Below are 17,140 nucleotides of genomic sequence, written 5' to 3' on the forward strand. Positions count from 1 at the left end.
TTTCAATAGCATAACAGACACTTGGCAAACGTTGGTAGGAAGCAGAAGTTTGTGGGTAAAACAACAACTGCAAGTGGGAATCTTTCAAAACAAAGTTAGTAATAGTCCAAGGCCAGCATGTTCTGGGAAGGGTGAAAGGAAAATATAGCAAGATTAGGAAATCTTGGGTGACAAAGGATATTGAAGGGAAAAAAGGAAACATATGGCAGTTACAGGCATCTGGGATCAAGGGAATCTCTTAAGGAATATAGTATATGTAGGAGAGAAAAAAAATTAGGAGGGCAAAAAGGGTCCATGAAATATCTTTGGCAAGTGAAATTATGGAGAACCCCAAGATATTCTATAAATATATCAGGAGCAAGAGGGTAGCCAGGGAATGAATGGGATCCCTGAGGGACCATAGGGATAATCTATCTGTGGAGGCAGGCAATGTGGGTGAGGTCCTAAATTAATATTTCCCATCCATATTTCTCATGGAAGATAGTGAGTACAGGGAGAGGGCACATGGATAATCTGAAGCAGGTCAGTCTTAAGAAGGAAGAAGTGTTATATGTCTTGGGATGCAAAATGGTTTATAAATCCCTGCACCTGGTTGAGATCTAACCCATGTTGCTATGGGAAACAGGGGCGGAGATAGTTGGAGCCATGATAGAGAATTTTGCATCTTCATTAGCCACAGATGAGGTGCCAGTAGACTGGACAATAGCTAATGTTGTTCCTTTATTGAGGAAGGGTAGCAGGGATAAGCCAGGTAACTATAGGTCAGTGCGGCATACATCAGTGGTAGGGAAATTATTGGAGAAAATCCTAACAGATAGGCTTGCTGTACATTTGGAGAGGCAAGGGCTGATCAAGGATAGTTAGCATTGGCTTTATGTAGGGGAAATTTTGACTGAATTTTTTGAAGAGGTGATGAAGAAGATTGATGAAGCCATGGATTTAATAGAAGAGGAAAATAAAAGTAAGAAAGTTATGTATAAAGGTCATAGGTTTTTCAATCTGAAACATTGAATTTGTTTCTCTTTCCACAGATGCTGCTTGACCTGCTGAGTATTCCTAGAATTCTCTATTTTTGAAGTTATTTTAAACTTTCTTATGAAACACTAATTAGCCTTATTCGGAGTAAAATGTCATCCTTAGATTATAGGAACTCCAGGAATGACCATGACCACAGACATGGTGTGGAAGTGAATTCCAATAATTATACCCTGGGTGAATGACCTCAGTTACGTGCAAAGAAATAGTCTATGGCAGACGCTATCTCCCTGGACCTACACTCATCTCTGAAGCATCTGGACAGTAAAGACATCTACATTACACTATTGTTTATTGACTACAGCTCCATCTTCGATACTATAATTCCAAGCAAACTCATCTCCAAACTCCTAGACCTGGGACTCAATACCTCATTTTGCAACTGGATCCTTGACTTCCTGACCAATAGACTGCAATCAGTAAGGATAGGCAGAAACACCTTCGCCACAATTATTCTCAACTGGTGCCCCACAAAGTTGCATCCTCAGCCCCCTACTCTACTCCCTACACACTCACGAGTGTGTGGCCAGATTCTGTTCTAACTCCATCTACAAGTTTGCAGATGATACCACTATAGTGGGCCATATCTCAATTAACAATGAATTGGAGAACAGGAAAGAGATAGAGAGCCTAGTGACATGGTGTCATGACACAATCTTTCTCTCAATGTCAGGAAAACAAAAGGGGGGAGGTGCACATGCTCCTGTTTACATCAACGCTGCTGAGGTTGAGAGGGATGAGAGCTTCATGTTCCAAGGAGTGAACATCCAAGGAGAGTTAGCCTGTCCTGGTCTAATCATGTAGATGCCACGGCCAAGAAAGCTCACCAGTGCCTCTACTTCCTCAAAAGACTAAAGAAATTTGGGATGTCCCCTTTGAACCTCACCCTTTTATCAATGCACCATAGAAAGCATCCTATCTGGATACATCATGGCTTGGTATGGCTACTGCTCTGCCCCTGACCGTAAGAAACTACAGAGTGTTGTGGACACTGCTCAGCACATCAGCGAAACCAGCCTCCCCTCCACAGACTGTCTGCACTTCTTACTGCCTCGGTAAAGCAGCCAACATTATCAAAGACCCCACCCACCCCAGACATTCTCTCTTCTTCCACCCTCTCCCCACCCCCACCCCCCACCAGACAGAAGATATAAAAGCCTGAAAGCCCGTACCACCAGGCTCAAGAACAGCTTCTATCTCGCTACTATAAGACTACTGAATGGTTCCCTAGTACGATAAGATGGAATCTTGACCTCACAATCTACCTCGTTATGACCTTGCACCTTATTGTCTACCTGCACTATACTTTCTCTGTAACTGTAACACTTTATTCTGCACTCTGTTATTGTTTTACCTTGTATGATGTCAATGTACTGTTGTAATGAATTGATCTGTATGAATGGTATGCAAGACAAGTTTTTCACTGTACCTCGGTACATGTGACAATAATAAACCAATTTACCAAATTTTAGATGGAGTTTTTCCCTTGAGAGTGGAGTGACTGAGAAGAGATTTGACGGAGACATACAGTGTTATGAATTGTTTTGATGGAGTAATGATGACAAACCGTTTATATCAGCAGAGTGGTCCACAACCAGATAAAACACATTTAAGGTCATTATCAAAAGAACAGGTCGCAGGAATAAAAATTATTTTCACACATCGAATTGCTATCTAGAATACACTGCCAGAAATTATGGCAGAAGCTGAATCCACATCAATATTAAAACTAAAGAGCTATAGGGAAAAAGCAGCAGAGTGGAATTAATTGGATGGCCTCAAGAGAGACAACAAAGACACAAAGGGAGATATAGCCTTATTTTTCTGCTTTATGATTCTTTAAGTTATTTTGACTAACTAAGCAATCAAGGCAACTAGTTAAGCCTAGTTAGAGTATCAAATGGATCTGTTTCTGGAGGGATCAGAATGATTCAGAGATTGTCATTAGTTTACCAGTTTGGGCCATTTGAATATTGTATTCATCTTGACCAGAGTGATGATCGGACTTGGCGTGTGACAAAATAATACCATTGAATGTAATGTGCACATCTAGGATCCTGTTTTGAAAAGTATGCTGAAAACATATCATCATGTTGTATTAACACAATGATATTGCCTCAAGAATGCTTCTATTATAATGCTGTTAAATAACGTTTAAACAAAACATTCTTCCTTAAAATGTATAAGTAGTAACTGGCAAATTTAAAGAATGGAATAACTTAAAATATGATTAAAATTTACATTAACATTTTAGGTAATAACATGGAATGAATGTAATTCAGTGAGTTTAAAATACAACAGAATGCTGGGCTAAATATTTTGGAGTACTAAAGGGATGAACTAAGTGGGTCAAATGATCTTTATCGTTGTTGACTTAATCTTGGTTTTAAATCAGAGATTTCTCATAGCTGAACAAATGCTCTTGTAATTATGTTAAAGCAAATGACCATTAAACCTTAACCACCCCCCACCCCCATGTTAAAAATGATAGGAAATATACTTTATCTTTAAGGTTTAATGTATAAATGGATTTGAATGTGTAGTAAAATCAATTTTTGGTTATTACAAATCACATTGAAATCAGAGTGTGATGTCTCTTCTATAGATGGCACCTAAACACTGAATTAGATATAGAAAATAAAGACTTCCATCTGTGTGAGCCTTTCATGACCTCAGATAGTCCCAAAAGACTTTGCAATCAATGAGGTACCTTTTAAGGTGTATTAACTGTTGTATGGTAAAGAAATGCAATGCATGTACACAGTTAGCTGCTGCAAATAATAATGGGATAATGGTAGAATAATCTGCTTTGGTTATGTTGACACAGAATAAATATTGGCCAAGACATTAGGGATAACTTGACTTTGCTTCAAAATAGCCCTGTTGGATTGATTATATCCTTTACAGAAAGCAGAGGGTGTGAACGGTGGGGTTGTGGTTTCCACAGTTTGCCTGAAACCCCTCACCTCATATGTGTAGTCATCCCTCAGTACTGCAATGAAGTGACAACCTACATTTGAAGCCACTTGAAGCCACAACTTTCAGGATCAGAGGAAAGAGTACTATCACATGAGCATACTGCCAGCTACAGCTGACACTACAAAGAGAAATGATATTACTCATCTGCCAGTCTGTCTGCCATTACTTCCTCCGGGTGCTCTGGTTTCCTCCCACATTCCAAAGACGTACAGGTTAGGAAGTTATGGGCATGCTATGTTGGTGCCGGAAGCGTGGCAACACTTGCGGGCTGCCCCCCTAAAAAAAAACACTACGCAAAAGATGTATTTCACTGTGTGTTTCGATGAACATGTGACTAATAAAGATCTTATCTTATCTTATTATTGAAATAGTTGTTTTGTGTGACCATTTTTTTTGTTGATTTCATTTAATATGCATGGGTGCAATTTATCCTGTCCAAAGGTTTTATGTTCCCCAAATTTGATTAGTTTATCAATTAATCCCAGTTGTGTGTACATATGATTAGAATTTGGTTTTATTTCATTGATGGAGGTTTCTACTCGTTTTTTTTTAAATTACACACAGATTTGCACTGCAACTACAATTAATATAATGTGTGATTTGTCTTTGGTTTATTGAATTTTATCATTGAATAGGGATGTGAACCTGAAAAGTGATCAGAAGTGGCTCTATTGAACAATAGGTCAAGACAGGGGAAAGGTTGGCACTTGTTGTTTTGTAGGAAGAACCTTTGTGGTAGAAGTCTTGTTTATAGGTAATGTCTCAAGATGTTGTGCTTGTACTGTTTGTCAAATCAGGATCAAAAGGATTGACTACAGATATATCTAAAATCAGAGAGAAATTAGGATCATTATATTTCTCTGAATGCTTACTATTTAAAGACATTGTCGTCCAAAACTTGGGCAAATCCAAAAAAAAAGGTTTCTATTACAGTGATATTCAACATCAGATTATAACATCCTTGACATTGTTGTATTTTAAATACATTTGATCTTTTTAAAATATAATGCATACCTTGTTAATATTACCATTTGATATTTTGCTACCTTTCCGTCTTTACCTGAGTTTACTTTATGCCTCCTTTGGTAATTTTATCTCTATCCTGATTTCCCCTTTTATAATGTCTAATGAATAATTTTATATCACTTCACAATTTAATTTTGCATTTCCTTTTCCAAGTACTTTTGACTTCTTTTATAAACCATCTTTATGTATTTCCTTTTGTCATTCTGTCCTTTGTTGTCTATATACTAAGAATCTTTAATTTTATTGTTACAATTACCTTTCTATTTACCTGTGGTTTTTCATTATTGCTTTAATTTGTTCTCATTTTTAAATGAAAAATTTACCCGAACTCTGTTGATAATTGTTGGGGATATTTCCATTATAATTCTATCTCTTTATCATTTTCCCAGTTTATCTTCTCTGGTTCCATTCTCATCCTCTGTATCATTTTGGCTTTGTCTTACTTACATATTTCAGAATTATTATTTTAAACATTATTATTTAATGATTCTCATTCCTTCAATGTTTTCTCCTTCTCTTTGCTCTGGTCATTTTCAAGTAACTCCATTCTCCTTTCCTTATTTCTTTCCTGCTTATTTGGGAGTATTTGAAATTTCCTGCACTGTAATTATTACTCAATTTTTCCTTTACTTATTTTATAGACTTGCCTCAGTATTTTTCCTCCTTTCCCTGTCAGATGCTCTGCAAATTATCTGTGCTAAAATGAGGCAATGTTGAAGGAAGAGTGAAATAGAAGTGCCACTAGTCCAGAAACCCAAAGACCTAGACTAATAATCTGACCATGGTATATCCCATAATAGCAGATGGGGAAATGAATATTCTGGAATCAATTTTTTTTTAAAATCTACTCTTCTGTTGTGCAGAAACAAATTAAAATTTATTGACACCTGGGCAAATAGTGGGGGTCCTCTACACCCCATTAAAACAAGAACATAGCAAAAAACAGAAATAGATAGATCCATCAAATGCTTTACTATGAATTAGTAAATGAACTTCATACCAACACCCCCACTGCCTTGTGCCCTTCACCCCCCTTTCTAGAAGCCATCATCCTTGCATGAGGAGTGGGAATGCCTAACATTGATGTTGTTACTATTGCTCTCTTCCACAGTCTTGAAGACTGCATATTACAGGATGGACCAGCACCTGTGGATGTACGTGGTCAGGAAGGGTTAACACTTGCCTGGGTATGAAATTAAAACCTGACCCAAAGCTAACCTGAACATGGCCAATCTGAACCTTGACTGAAGCTTGAGGATTTATATACTTACTATTAAAAATAATCCAACTTGAATCCAACACATACACTCAGGGCTCATCAGGCTTGGTCTACAGCAAATGGGAAAGCATGCACTTCATCTTTCTACTGGAATAGTACTCTCTTTCCACTCTTATTTTCAAAATGCTTACCTTTTACAAAAAAAATGTACTTATCACTATTAAATTTCTCATGCCAAATTTAGAAAATGACTGGCATGCAACTTATGAATGTTAAGACCAAGCTTACGACCAAGTAAGCACACGAATGCCTCTACTTCTTCAACCAGCTGCATCACAGGTACATCCCTCCCCACCATTGAGGACATCTTCAAGAGTCAGTGCCTCAAGAAGGCAACATCCATCATTATGAACCCTAACCACCCAGGACATACCCTCTTCACGTTACTACCACTGAGGAGGAGGTACAGGAGCCTGAAGAGCCACATTCAATCCTTCAGGAACAGCTTCTTCCCCTCGGCTATCAGATTTCTGAATGGTCCATGAACACTACCTCATTATTCCTCTTTTGCACTATTTATTTATTTTTGTAACTTATAGTAATTTTTATGTCTTTATGTCTTGCACTGTACTGCTGTTGCAAAACAACAAATTTCACAACATATGTCAGTGATAATAAACCTGATTCTGATTCCTCAGAAGGCTAAGGAAATTCAGCATGTCCCTGATGACTCTCACTGCTTTTTACAGATGCACCATAGAAAGCATTCTACCCAGATGCATTATCTCTTGGTATGGCAATTGTGCTGCCCATGACAAGATATTGCAGAGAGCTGTGAACGCAGCCCAATCCATCACACACACCAGCCTCCCCTCCAATGATTCTGTCTACACTTTCTGCTGCCAGAGGAAAGCAGCTAACATAATCAAAGACCCCTCCCACCCCTATCATTCTCTCTTCTACCCCCTCCCATCATGCATAATATGAAAAAGCTTGAGAGCACATACCACCAGGCTCAAGGAGTATCCTGCGGTAAGTGTTTCACCATAGTATAAGATGTAAGTTGGGAGTATAATGGAATGCCCTCCATTTCCACGTGGGTTTGTTTTGCTCCAGTAACATTCAAGAACATCAGTGCCATCCAGATCAAACCAGGCCCCTTGATCAGCACCCCATTCACAATCCTAAATGTCCCCTTCCTTGCCTGTTGGTGCTTTGTATCTGCATTACAGTTACTTGCCATTGTTCCTTTAGCAGCACCAGCCAATGAACAGCCTCTACCAACCAGCAGGACAAGATCAGCAGACACTGGAGACACCACCACTCACACCCATCAAGACACACGCCTTCTTAACATTGGAAAATATCACTTTCTTCATTGTCGCTAGTTCTGAATTCTGGAACTCCCTACCCACCAGGTCAATGGAAATATCTTCATTAGTGAAGCGATTTAAGATGGTTCCACGATCTTCTCAAAAATACTTAAGGATGGGGAACAGATACTGGCATTGCTGGTGATATCCATGTTCTGTACAAAAAAAACTGCTTGTATTCTGTCCCAACCACTCAGGATTCTGTCTCTAACCTAATGTGAGTTATCTTTCTTTTCCCCATGTCCTTTATTATTTTCTTTAATGTCCTTTCTACACACATTATAGTTCAATATTTCATGGCCAATTTTTGCTATTTTGTTACCCATTCCGCTTCAGGTGCCATACGCATTGCCACGCATGTAACTTGTTTGTTCCCTTGAGTTTATTGATCTGTGCCTATTTTGGTTGCTCTTATTCCTTAAGCTAACCAAAAAAAATTGCAGATTGCCGGATATCTGAAATAAAACATACTCAGTAGGTCATAGAGCGTCAATCGAGGGTGAATCTTTCCAGATGAATATCATAGATGTAGCCACACGCGCTGAATATCTCCAGCACTTCCTGCTTTTTTCCCCTTATTCCTTAGATTTGCATGACCTTCATCCTCGTCATTTATTTCCTTTTTAGGTTTGTTACTTTCATCAAAACTCAAGCTACTAACCTCTTCCTCCCCCCCCCCCCCAAAGTAATTTAAGGTCCAATCTACAGCCTTAAACCATTCGTTGCAACAACACGGTGAAGAGAGAAAAACTGTAAAGTTTTTGCACAAGCTGTGGAAGTGGATGAGAAGGCAGATTTTTGTTCTGCAAACGTACCCATGAGCTCCCTGCACTGAGGATGAGACCTTCCCCACTCGAGCGAGGCCCGAACCGCGTCGTCCTGGCAACGGCGGCACCTCCCATTGGACAAGGCTCGGGCCCTGCACAGAAGGGGGCCTCCTTTCGCCCGCGCGCCTCCGCGCGAACCGGGGGAGGGGGGTAGGCGTGACGTAACGCACGCCCCGAGCGGACCCGGCGGGGACACGCGCGCGCGTCACGTGACCGAGGCTTTAGTGCGCGCGCGCGCGGGGGCGTGCGGCCCGAGTCGGAAGATGTCGCTGATGGTGGAGCAAGCGGTCGCCAATGGACCTCGGTTTGGGGCCAGGGAGCACGCACAGGCAGTGAGCAGGAACTATTGCTCGCAGCCCAGGCTGAGTATGTGTCCGGATGTTGCCCTAACGATCAGCAAAACGCGACATGATTGTCGGAACTTACTGAGAGTGCAGCCTCAGAGTTGTAAATGTCCGGGGCCTTGGAGGTGCTGGGGATTCAAATTACTTTTAATTACAACAAGAGGTTTAACTTCCTAGTTTGAAGAATTCATTGCAAAAGTTACATTTTCAGAATACGTGACGATGGCTTTTCAAAAATAATATCAAATTATTATTCTCTCAGGTATTTTTAGTCCTTGTAGTTACTGCGTTTTAGTTAAATATGTTTCAGTTTGCCTGTTCGGTGTCAGGCGGAGGCTTCATGTTGATCCATTGGCATCTGAAAGTCCTGAAGTGTCACTGTTAACAGATTAATCCAATTGCCATAATTGGCATTTGTCAGTTACTTTTGGTTTAGACCGGAGGTCTGATCTCCTAGATCCAGAATATTCCAGGAATCCGATCGATTCTCATTTGTTACGTATCTTCCCCATTTCGATACAGTTTAGTATGTTACGGAATCAGTCCAAGATTTCATGTGATTCAATCATGTGACTTGAAAGAAACAAGACATTTAAATTTGGAAGACCGGTTGTGTTTGATTTTATTTTTGAATTATCTTGTTATACTATTAACATTGGATTAGTTTTGTGTTGTCTTAAACTCTGGAATTGAAACATGTTTATCCTCGGGATGACACATTTGTTTTTTTTCAGTAGCATGACTACCTCAAGTTTAATTGATGCGTGCTTAACTGGCTATAAATTAAGGAGTGTTAAATTAATATTGTCCCACTTTTAAATTAATGTCCTGATTCTCAGGGTTCTGGGATCTTGAATTTTTTTTGAGTTTGCTTGAAAACAAAATATTCTGTTCCCCTAGTTATATTTTGTGCACTGACAAATTTCACTTTTTTTAAAAACTACCAAATATTTTCAAGTTGTTATAATTATGGAGATGATAGTGGCATTATATTTCCTTTAACGTCTAATTTGATGGAGGTTGAACAAATAATGGAACTTGATACATAACGAGGGGTAGAATTCAGATTGTCACAATCTAGTTCAATATTTCACATGGATATGTGAACCTTTGCAAATATTGTGACTCAATTATGCACAAAAGCATTGTAGGGTTGGGTTATGCAGTACAGGCTGTAGTACAGCACTAGTGATACTATAGAATTTTCATGATTTTTGGTTACATCTTTGTTTCAGGGTTAGATATGGGAGTGGTTTGGTTCCAACTTGATCTTAATTTACATTGTTTATTAGAGGAAGATTCTGCCAAAAACGTTCTGTTAAGGATGGCAAGAAGTTGAGGGATAGTTTTGTTTTCATCTGACTTTAAGCTTGTCAACAATAACTTCCAGCTATTGACATCCCAGCATTAGTAGAAAGATTATGCATGCCTGGTGAATGCCATTTTTCTCAAGGCATGAAGATTTTGGAAACTGAGAAGCTGTGTGAAGCCACCCAACAACCCTCCTTGAGAGAAAAGTCACCTAACGTCTTCCTCCTCCTCCTAAAATTATATTTGGTGTTTGCCAATACCCTGAGCAATAATTTTAATTGGATAGCAGCAAAATGGAATTCTGTGGAATCAAAAGATTGAGAAACCTTTGTTTTTGCAGAGCATAAAATGGCTGTTGCTAAAATTGGAATCTTATTCCTTCTGTTAATTAGTACCATGAAAAAGTTGAAGTTCAACTTAGTTTTAAAGTCTTGATCATTTTTGTGGTTGAAAGGGAAAAGTTCAGACAGTAATGTTTGTAAAATTCACGAATGTTGCATCAGTGAGATACTTATGTGTTCTTATTCACTTTCTTGACTTGTGTTGCTAAGAGCTTTCAATAAGTTAAATTGGGAAACATTGCTGCTGAATCTTTAAAGAGAAAGTTCAATTATCACAGGTGAAGAGAGTAACGAGTTTTCTGATGGAGTTGTTATCCAATGGCATGATTTTGTAATTTAAGAGAAAAGTAGACATTTGATTAAGGAAATGTAAGAGAATAGAATTAAACTTCAACAAAGACCTGGAATAAACTGAAAGGGTTGAGTACTCACCTTCTGTGCATAGTGTTCCACAAATTTATTCAATTTATTTGCGAGACAGTCCAGGCAAATGTAGTTTCAACAGGGATATCTACTATCTTCATCCACCAACAGGAAGATGATCAGAACTTCTAGTTTGGCTTTTGAGGGAAACTGCCAGCTAAAGTTAAATCATGAATTAGAATGGTGCAGTACAGGAAGAAGCCATTTGAGCAGTCGAATACACAGTACTTCTATGGAGCGCAATCTAGTTATTCCCACTTCCTGGCTCTTCTGGCCAGATCTGGCATTGATTTTCAAGTAACGTTCAAATTCCCTTTTGAAAGACACTTGTATATAAAATTAGATAACTGCAGGCAGAGATTTGGCCAATCCATTCTTGGTTTTCTGCAGTTAAAAAATAATGTGTACCTCCAAAATACAACTAAAGTAATAGACTCAGTAAAAACAAAACATGCAACTTAAATAACGGCAGACCATATCTGTTTTTTCAGGACTGTCATAATGTTTCAACTTTAAAATCTTGATGTATTATGAGGAATGTGTCAGCAATAGCCTTCAAGGTATGCTGTTACCATGATTTTGCTCTGTATACAAACCAACAGTACTTAGTAACTTTAGTTATGATCTGTGAGCTTGTGGCAAGCATGAATGTAGTGTGGAACTTCCAAAAAAAGCTTTTCTTATTTTGGTCTAAATACTTGTGTTAAAGATATTCTTGACTCAATTCATGGGGTAAAGCTGGCCAAACTGGGACATGAAGCAGAAATATTAAATAATATTTGAAATGCAAAAACATAAAAAGATAAAATCAAATGAAAAATCAAAGGATATCAGTTTTGCTTCTTCCAATCAGCATCTTTTTCCTGGATATCCATTTTTCTGGCCTGAAACACTGCATTCCATTGAAAGATTGGCATCTATATAAGTTTGGGCATTCATAACTGCAACATAGCGAATTAATTAATTTTTCAAATGCAGTTACCATTGTAATGTTGGAAATGTAGTCAATTTCTGCTTAGCAAGTTCTATCAAACAGCATTATGGTAGTGCTCAAATAATGTTTTTGTGATTAAAATCAAAATACTGCAGATGCTGGAAATCTGAAATAAATCAGAAAATGATAGAAACACTCAATAGATCAGGCAACATCTGTGAAAAGAAACAGCTAATGTTTCAGGCTGATGACCCTGTTTTTGTGATATTGATTGAGAAATCTGATTCTTATTATATACAATATCTTTCTGGGAAGACTACTTTAGTATTGTGCAAACTTGCTCTTATGACTTGAAATTTCGGTGATACCTAAAAAGGAACAGAAATCAGTGGTCAAAAAGGAAGCAGAATCTTCTACTTTCTCTTCCTTTTTGTAGCATTGTACTGCAGCAAGCAATAAAAATTGAATTATTTGTTAAGGAACAATTTTAATACCCTGTACTCGTGCAGCTTTTAAGTATTATTTTGAGGCAGATAATTATTAGTTAGAAAAGTAAATTTAGCATGCAATAGGATATTGTTATTTATTCTTTTACATTAACATTTTTAATGGAATTTTTATGCCTATTAGTGGAACCAATTCCATCTGAGTATTCTGCTTTTTAATGAACCTTATGTTCTGGTCTCATACTCCTTTTTCTCAATTAGTCATGTTTATAATTTACCCTCCTTGCATCAAAGGCCATGGTTCCTGCCCTTGCCCTTTATTACTCTTGTGTTTGCTTTCACTTCTGCCATAGCTTTAGTCTTGACCACCACATTTTTCTAGCTTCTTTTGGCATACTTATAGCACCTTATAATTCTCTAAGAAATGACCCTAATTTCCCTTTACTTCCATCTGCCTTCTACACTTGTTTAGGTTTAATGTTCTCACTAACTTCTGTACCAACAGAATGCTGTACCCACTATTACTATTATGAAGAGGGATATTTTGCTCCACCTTTCTGTGGCTTTCTTGCTCAAATTGCACCAATTTCACTAACATTAAATCATTAGCTTGGTCTCACCTTGTACTTTTTTGTCAACTCTTTTGAATATTTTGCCTTTTTTATCCTACCTTGCCTTTAGAATCCATGTTATCTGCAGCCTGGCAACTTGCCAGAAATGCTCTCCTTGCATCTTTCAGCCTCCATACCAAACTGTTCTCAGCTTTGATAATTTCAGTTTCTACCCAAATATCCCTTGCCTGCCTTCTGAATTTACTGTGCTGTCTTTAAATTTCATTCTTGTATAGAAATGCCAGTTCACTGCACAACCATTTTATCACCTTTGCACACGTCTGTTTGCTTCTGCTCTTGATTATTGACAAGATGGTCTCTGAGCACATCCTCCCATTCTACGTGAATGGATTCTATGTAGCCCCTTTTATCATCTGCCTGTAATGGAAGTAGTGGGAAGCTGATGCTGGGAATGCCCTCCCAAGTTGTTAAATACTGCATAGTTTTAATTGCTTTATGCTCCAGTCATCAAATACCTCATGAACATTTTTTTTACTTTCTTTAACCTCATGTTTGCACCTCCTTGAATGTTTTCACCATAGTGAAATAATCAGTCTGATTCTTTTTGTGTTATTGTCTCTGGTATGCCCAGCTCCTGGTCTGTAGGGCACAACTTGGAAACAGCTAGGTGACAAATCCTTTGTCAGATTTTGCTTGACCAAGCAAGTTCATCTGTTTCTCACTTTCCACTTTGAAAACTATTCACTGCTTTAATATTCATGTTGAGCAAACAGAAAAAGCACAGGATTTTTTAATCAGTGATCTCCTTCCTTTAGTCCTGTTCCCTATCCCTCCATCCACACCAAGAAAATTGTGGCAACATTAGATTATTTTTTGCGTAGAGAATTAGGATGGTGTCTGTGCCAAAGGTGCTATATGAATACAAATTACGAGAGGTGGACAAAAGCTGGAAAGTATTAGACATTATAAACATCTTATTAAAATTATGTATGTGTATTTGTATTATTTTTGTAGTTGGACTCTATTGTATTGCATTACTCTAATACTGTGCATGGTACTTTCAGATTTACTCCTCCTTAATCTTTTATCTCTGTTGCCATGATTTCTACCTAGAGACTGCTCTAGATGGCCTTGCTATGTGAAATTGGGTGTGGTTCTTGAATGGGAGCAGTTTTCATAATGTTGCTGAAGGCTTCAAAGCTTTAAATGTTGCATTACCAACCTCTGCCAAAGCTGCATGACTTGACAATTTTTATTTTGAAATAAGTAGTGTTGGTAATCTCTCCTCCTGGTTCTTTGAAGTACCCTTTTGGTGTTATGCTCACATAGCTTCACTGGGCCACACTGGAAATTGTGAAGTGCTGCTTAAAATTAAAAATATATTGATTGTACTGAGGGTAAGATTGTTGAGGGAAATGGAGTGTCTGATTTCTTAATACTTTTTTTTTTAAAGATATCCTTTCTGCTAGTTTGGAATATGGGTGGAGAGCAAGGAAAGGAAGTTTGTCAGACATGACCAGGTTACAGATAATAAGAACGATGGGTGGATTTGGACATGATCTGCAATTTAAATGTTTTGGCCTTGAGTATAAACTACCCAAATATAAAACAAAGTATCATCTGCTCTGCTTTTTTTTTTTAAGTGACATTTTCACTTGTGGGTTGGAGCTAAATTGGAAGAGACATTGTGCCACCCAATCTCCTCTGTTTTGAAATGGCTAAGTGTGAAAAATCATTGTTAACTAGAAGGATGATTGGTCATTGGAAATGATACTTTAAAAATCAACTGCTTTGCTTTAGGTCCAGGATCACATACAGGACAGATCAGGTAAGGACAAGTTTCCTTTCCTAAAAGAAGTAGTGAATCAGATGGACTTTGCCTAATGAACTGTAAGTTCACCATTAGTAATAATTAAACATCTGGAGTAAGTAATTAACTCAAATTCCCCAGCTGCCTCAATGGAACTTAAATTCACTTCCATGGCTTGTTTGTCTAGGGTGCCTGAATCACTAGTCCAGTAATATAACCACCAAGCCTCTATACCGCAATGAATAAAATCAATAAAGTAGAAGACATTATGGGCCTTGATTCTAGGATAGCAGTTTTTAATTCATTTGTGGGATCTAGGCAACACTGGCCAGGCCACCATTTATTCTATATTTATAATTGCCCTTGAGAGGAAACTGCTTCTTGAAACTCTGCAATCCTTGTGAATGTACTCCCAACATGTTGTTAAGTTGGGGGCTCCAGGATTTTCATATAATGACAATAACAGGACAGCAAAATACTACATCAGGATGGAATGTAAGTATAATTTGGAGGAGGTAGTGTTTCCATTTGCCTTTTTATTCTTTTTCTGGATAGTGTCTCGTATTTGCGAGGTGCTAATGAAGAAATTTTGGGGAGTTGCTGCAGTTCATTCCTATACCTGAGGATGTTTGTGTTGCCAATCAAATGGTCTTTGTCTTGGATGATAAGCTTGAATGCTTTCAGAACAGCACTCATCCAGATTCCCAATTTAAACTTGTAGGGGGTAGAAGGGGCTTCAGCAGAAGAATTCCAAATGATTGATTTTCTTTCATAAGAGATCATGGGTTTAGGCAGTGATATTGAGTAGCTGGGATGAGTAAAAGTAGTGCACAGTGGGAGAAATGAATGTTTGAGGTGATGGTTGCCAATTAAGTGGGCAGATTTTTGCTGCATGCTGTTGAGTTTCTTGAGTATAATTGATGTTGCACTTATACAGGGAAATGAAGAAAGTTTCATCACCCTCCTGAGTGTGTTTGGTAAATGGTAGAAAGATATTGGTGTTTTGGGAATTGAATCACTTGCCAAAAGATGCCCAATCTCTAATCTGCTCTTGTAATCGTGGCTAGTCCAATTGAATTTTTAGTTGATGACCTGCCAGAGTGTTTGTGGTAGGGCATTCGGCAGTAGTAATTCCATTGATTACCAAGGGTAATTGGTTGAATGCTGTTGTCATTGCCTGACATGTCAGTGGTGCAAAATTTACTTGCCACCTCAGCCTAGGATTGAACGTTGTCAAGGACCTACTACATAGAGCAATGGACTGCTTCATTTTCTGATGAGGAGCAGCATCTCTCTCTTCTTACAATTGTAGTCCTCAAACTCAATATTGACTTCAACAGTTCAAGCTAATCAGCCTTTCTGGTTTGTCAGAACTGACCAATTCTGATGTAAAGCCATCAACCTCTAACATTAACAGTTTTTCTCTCTACAGAAAGAGAGAAAAACTGAGTTTATGTTAGCCAACTGGGCGAGTATTTCTAGCATTCTTTTGTTTTGGGTTTCCAGCAACTTGTGTCTCACTGTTTGAGCATTATTTTCTCTCACTGTTTGAGCATTATTTTCTCTCATTCGTCTCCCTCATTACAGTTACAAGAGTTGAGCGCTGATCACACATGAAATATCTAACTGTTATAAGCAGAACGTAGCATGCATGAAAATGTTCTCCATGAAGGGAACATCTTAGGCATTCAGTAGATATAGTGAAGGGATTGTGAGGCAGGATGTTAGGGGAGAGGGTTGTGGGCAGCAAAGAGGAAATATCTTCAGCCTATTACATGAATTGTACACGAGGCCAGATTTTTTTTAAAAATGCACCTTTTCAAGGACATTCTGCAATAGAGACAGATTCTACATCTCATTTAAAAGATACGATAAATAATATTTGCCCTGGGAATGTGGACCTTTTATGCAGGGAAAACCCACTTCCCAGTTCTGTGAAATGAAATGATTTATGCACCTTTTAACATAAGTTTTTCTTTAAACTTGAAAAGATTCAATTATGGGAGTCTTGACCCATGTTCTGCTACACACATCAGTGGAAGAGAAAGACTGAGCGATTGTCATTTTTTTCTATTGTAATCTGGTATGCTCTCACTGTTAATTCTATTTTGCACATAATTTCACAGGAATAAGAGTGAGTTACTCTGAAATCACAAAGCATAATTGAGCAAATTGTTGACTTTACCTAATGCAGAATTTAGACATCTGCTTTGTAATACAAATGAAAAGTGTTGCATTTAGATCTGGTCATACTTTGCAATATTACAGTGTATAGCCAGTGTGCAAATGGAAAAGGAATTTGAGCTGTAGAAGTTCAAATTGTTCAATTATTACTCTTATGTACACCATTACTTTTCCTATTATTAATATACCATGTGATTTGGTGCCTGCATTCTTGGCAGTTAGAATTGCTAGGCGAGAATTTTAAAGCTCCACATTAATTTCTGAGATGTAACAATTTGTAGAAATTTTGGTTGGAGAAGTGTGGAATAGTGAATTT

At 38.1% G+C, this 17,140-nt stretch overlaps 1 protein-coding gene across 2 annotated transcripts in view; it reads left to right on the forward strand.

The window, feature by feature from the left end:
• The first annotated feature begins 8,588 nt into the window (after positions 1-8,588).
• Positions 8,589-17,140, forward strand: part of atp6v1ba (ATPase, H+ transporting, lysosomal, V1 subunit B, member a) — a 47,109-nt gene continuing 38,557 nt past the window's right edge. The window contains exons 1-2 of one of the 2 annotated variants that reach the window (XM_052027319.1): positions 8,689-8,825; positions 11,370-11,438. In XM_052027319.1, the coding sequence (XP_051883279.1) occupies positions 11,402-11,438 (37 nt within the window). In that variant the 5' untranslated portion in view covers positions 8,689-8,825; positions 11,370-11,401. Of the gene's footprint in view, positions 8,826-11,369; positions 11,439-17,140 lie in introns of both variants that reach the window. The other variant, XM_052027318.1, reaches the window with a different exon arrangement.

This window comes from Pristis pectinata, chromosome 12, assembly GCF_009764475.1.
Source record: "Pristis pectinata isolate sPriPec2 chromosome 12, sPriPec2.1.pri, whole genome shotgun sequence".
NCBI classification, from domain to species: Eukaryota; Metazoa; Chordata; class Chondrichthyes; order Rhinopristiformes; family Pristidae; genus Pristis; species Pristis pectinata.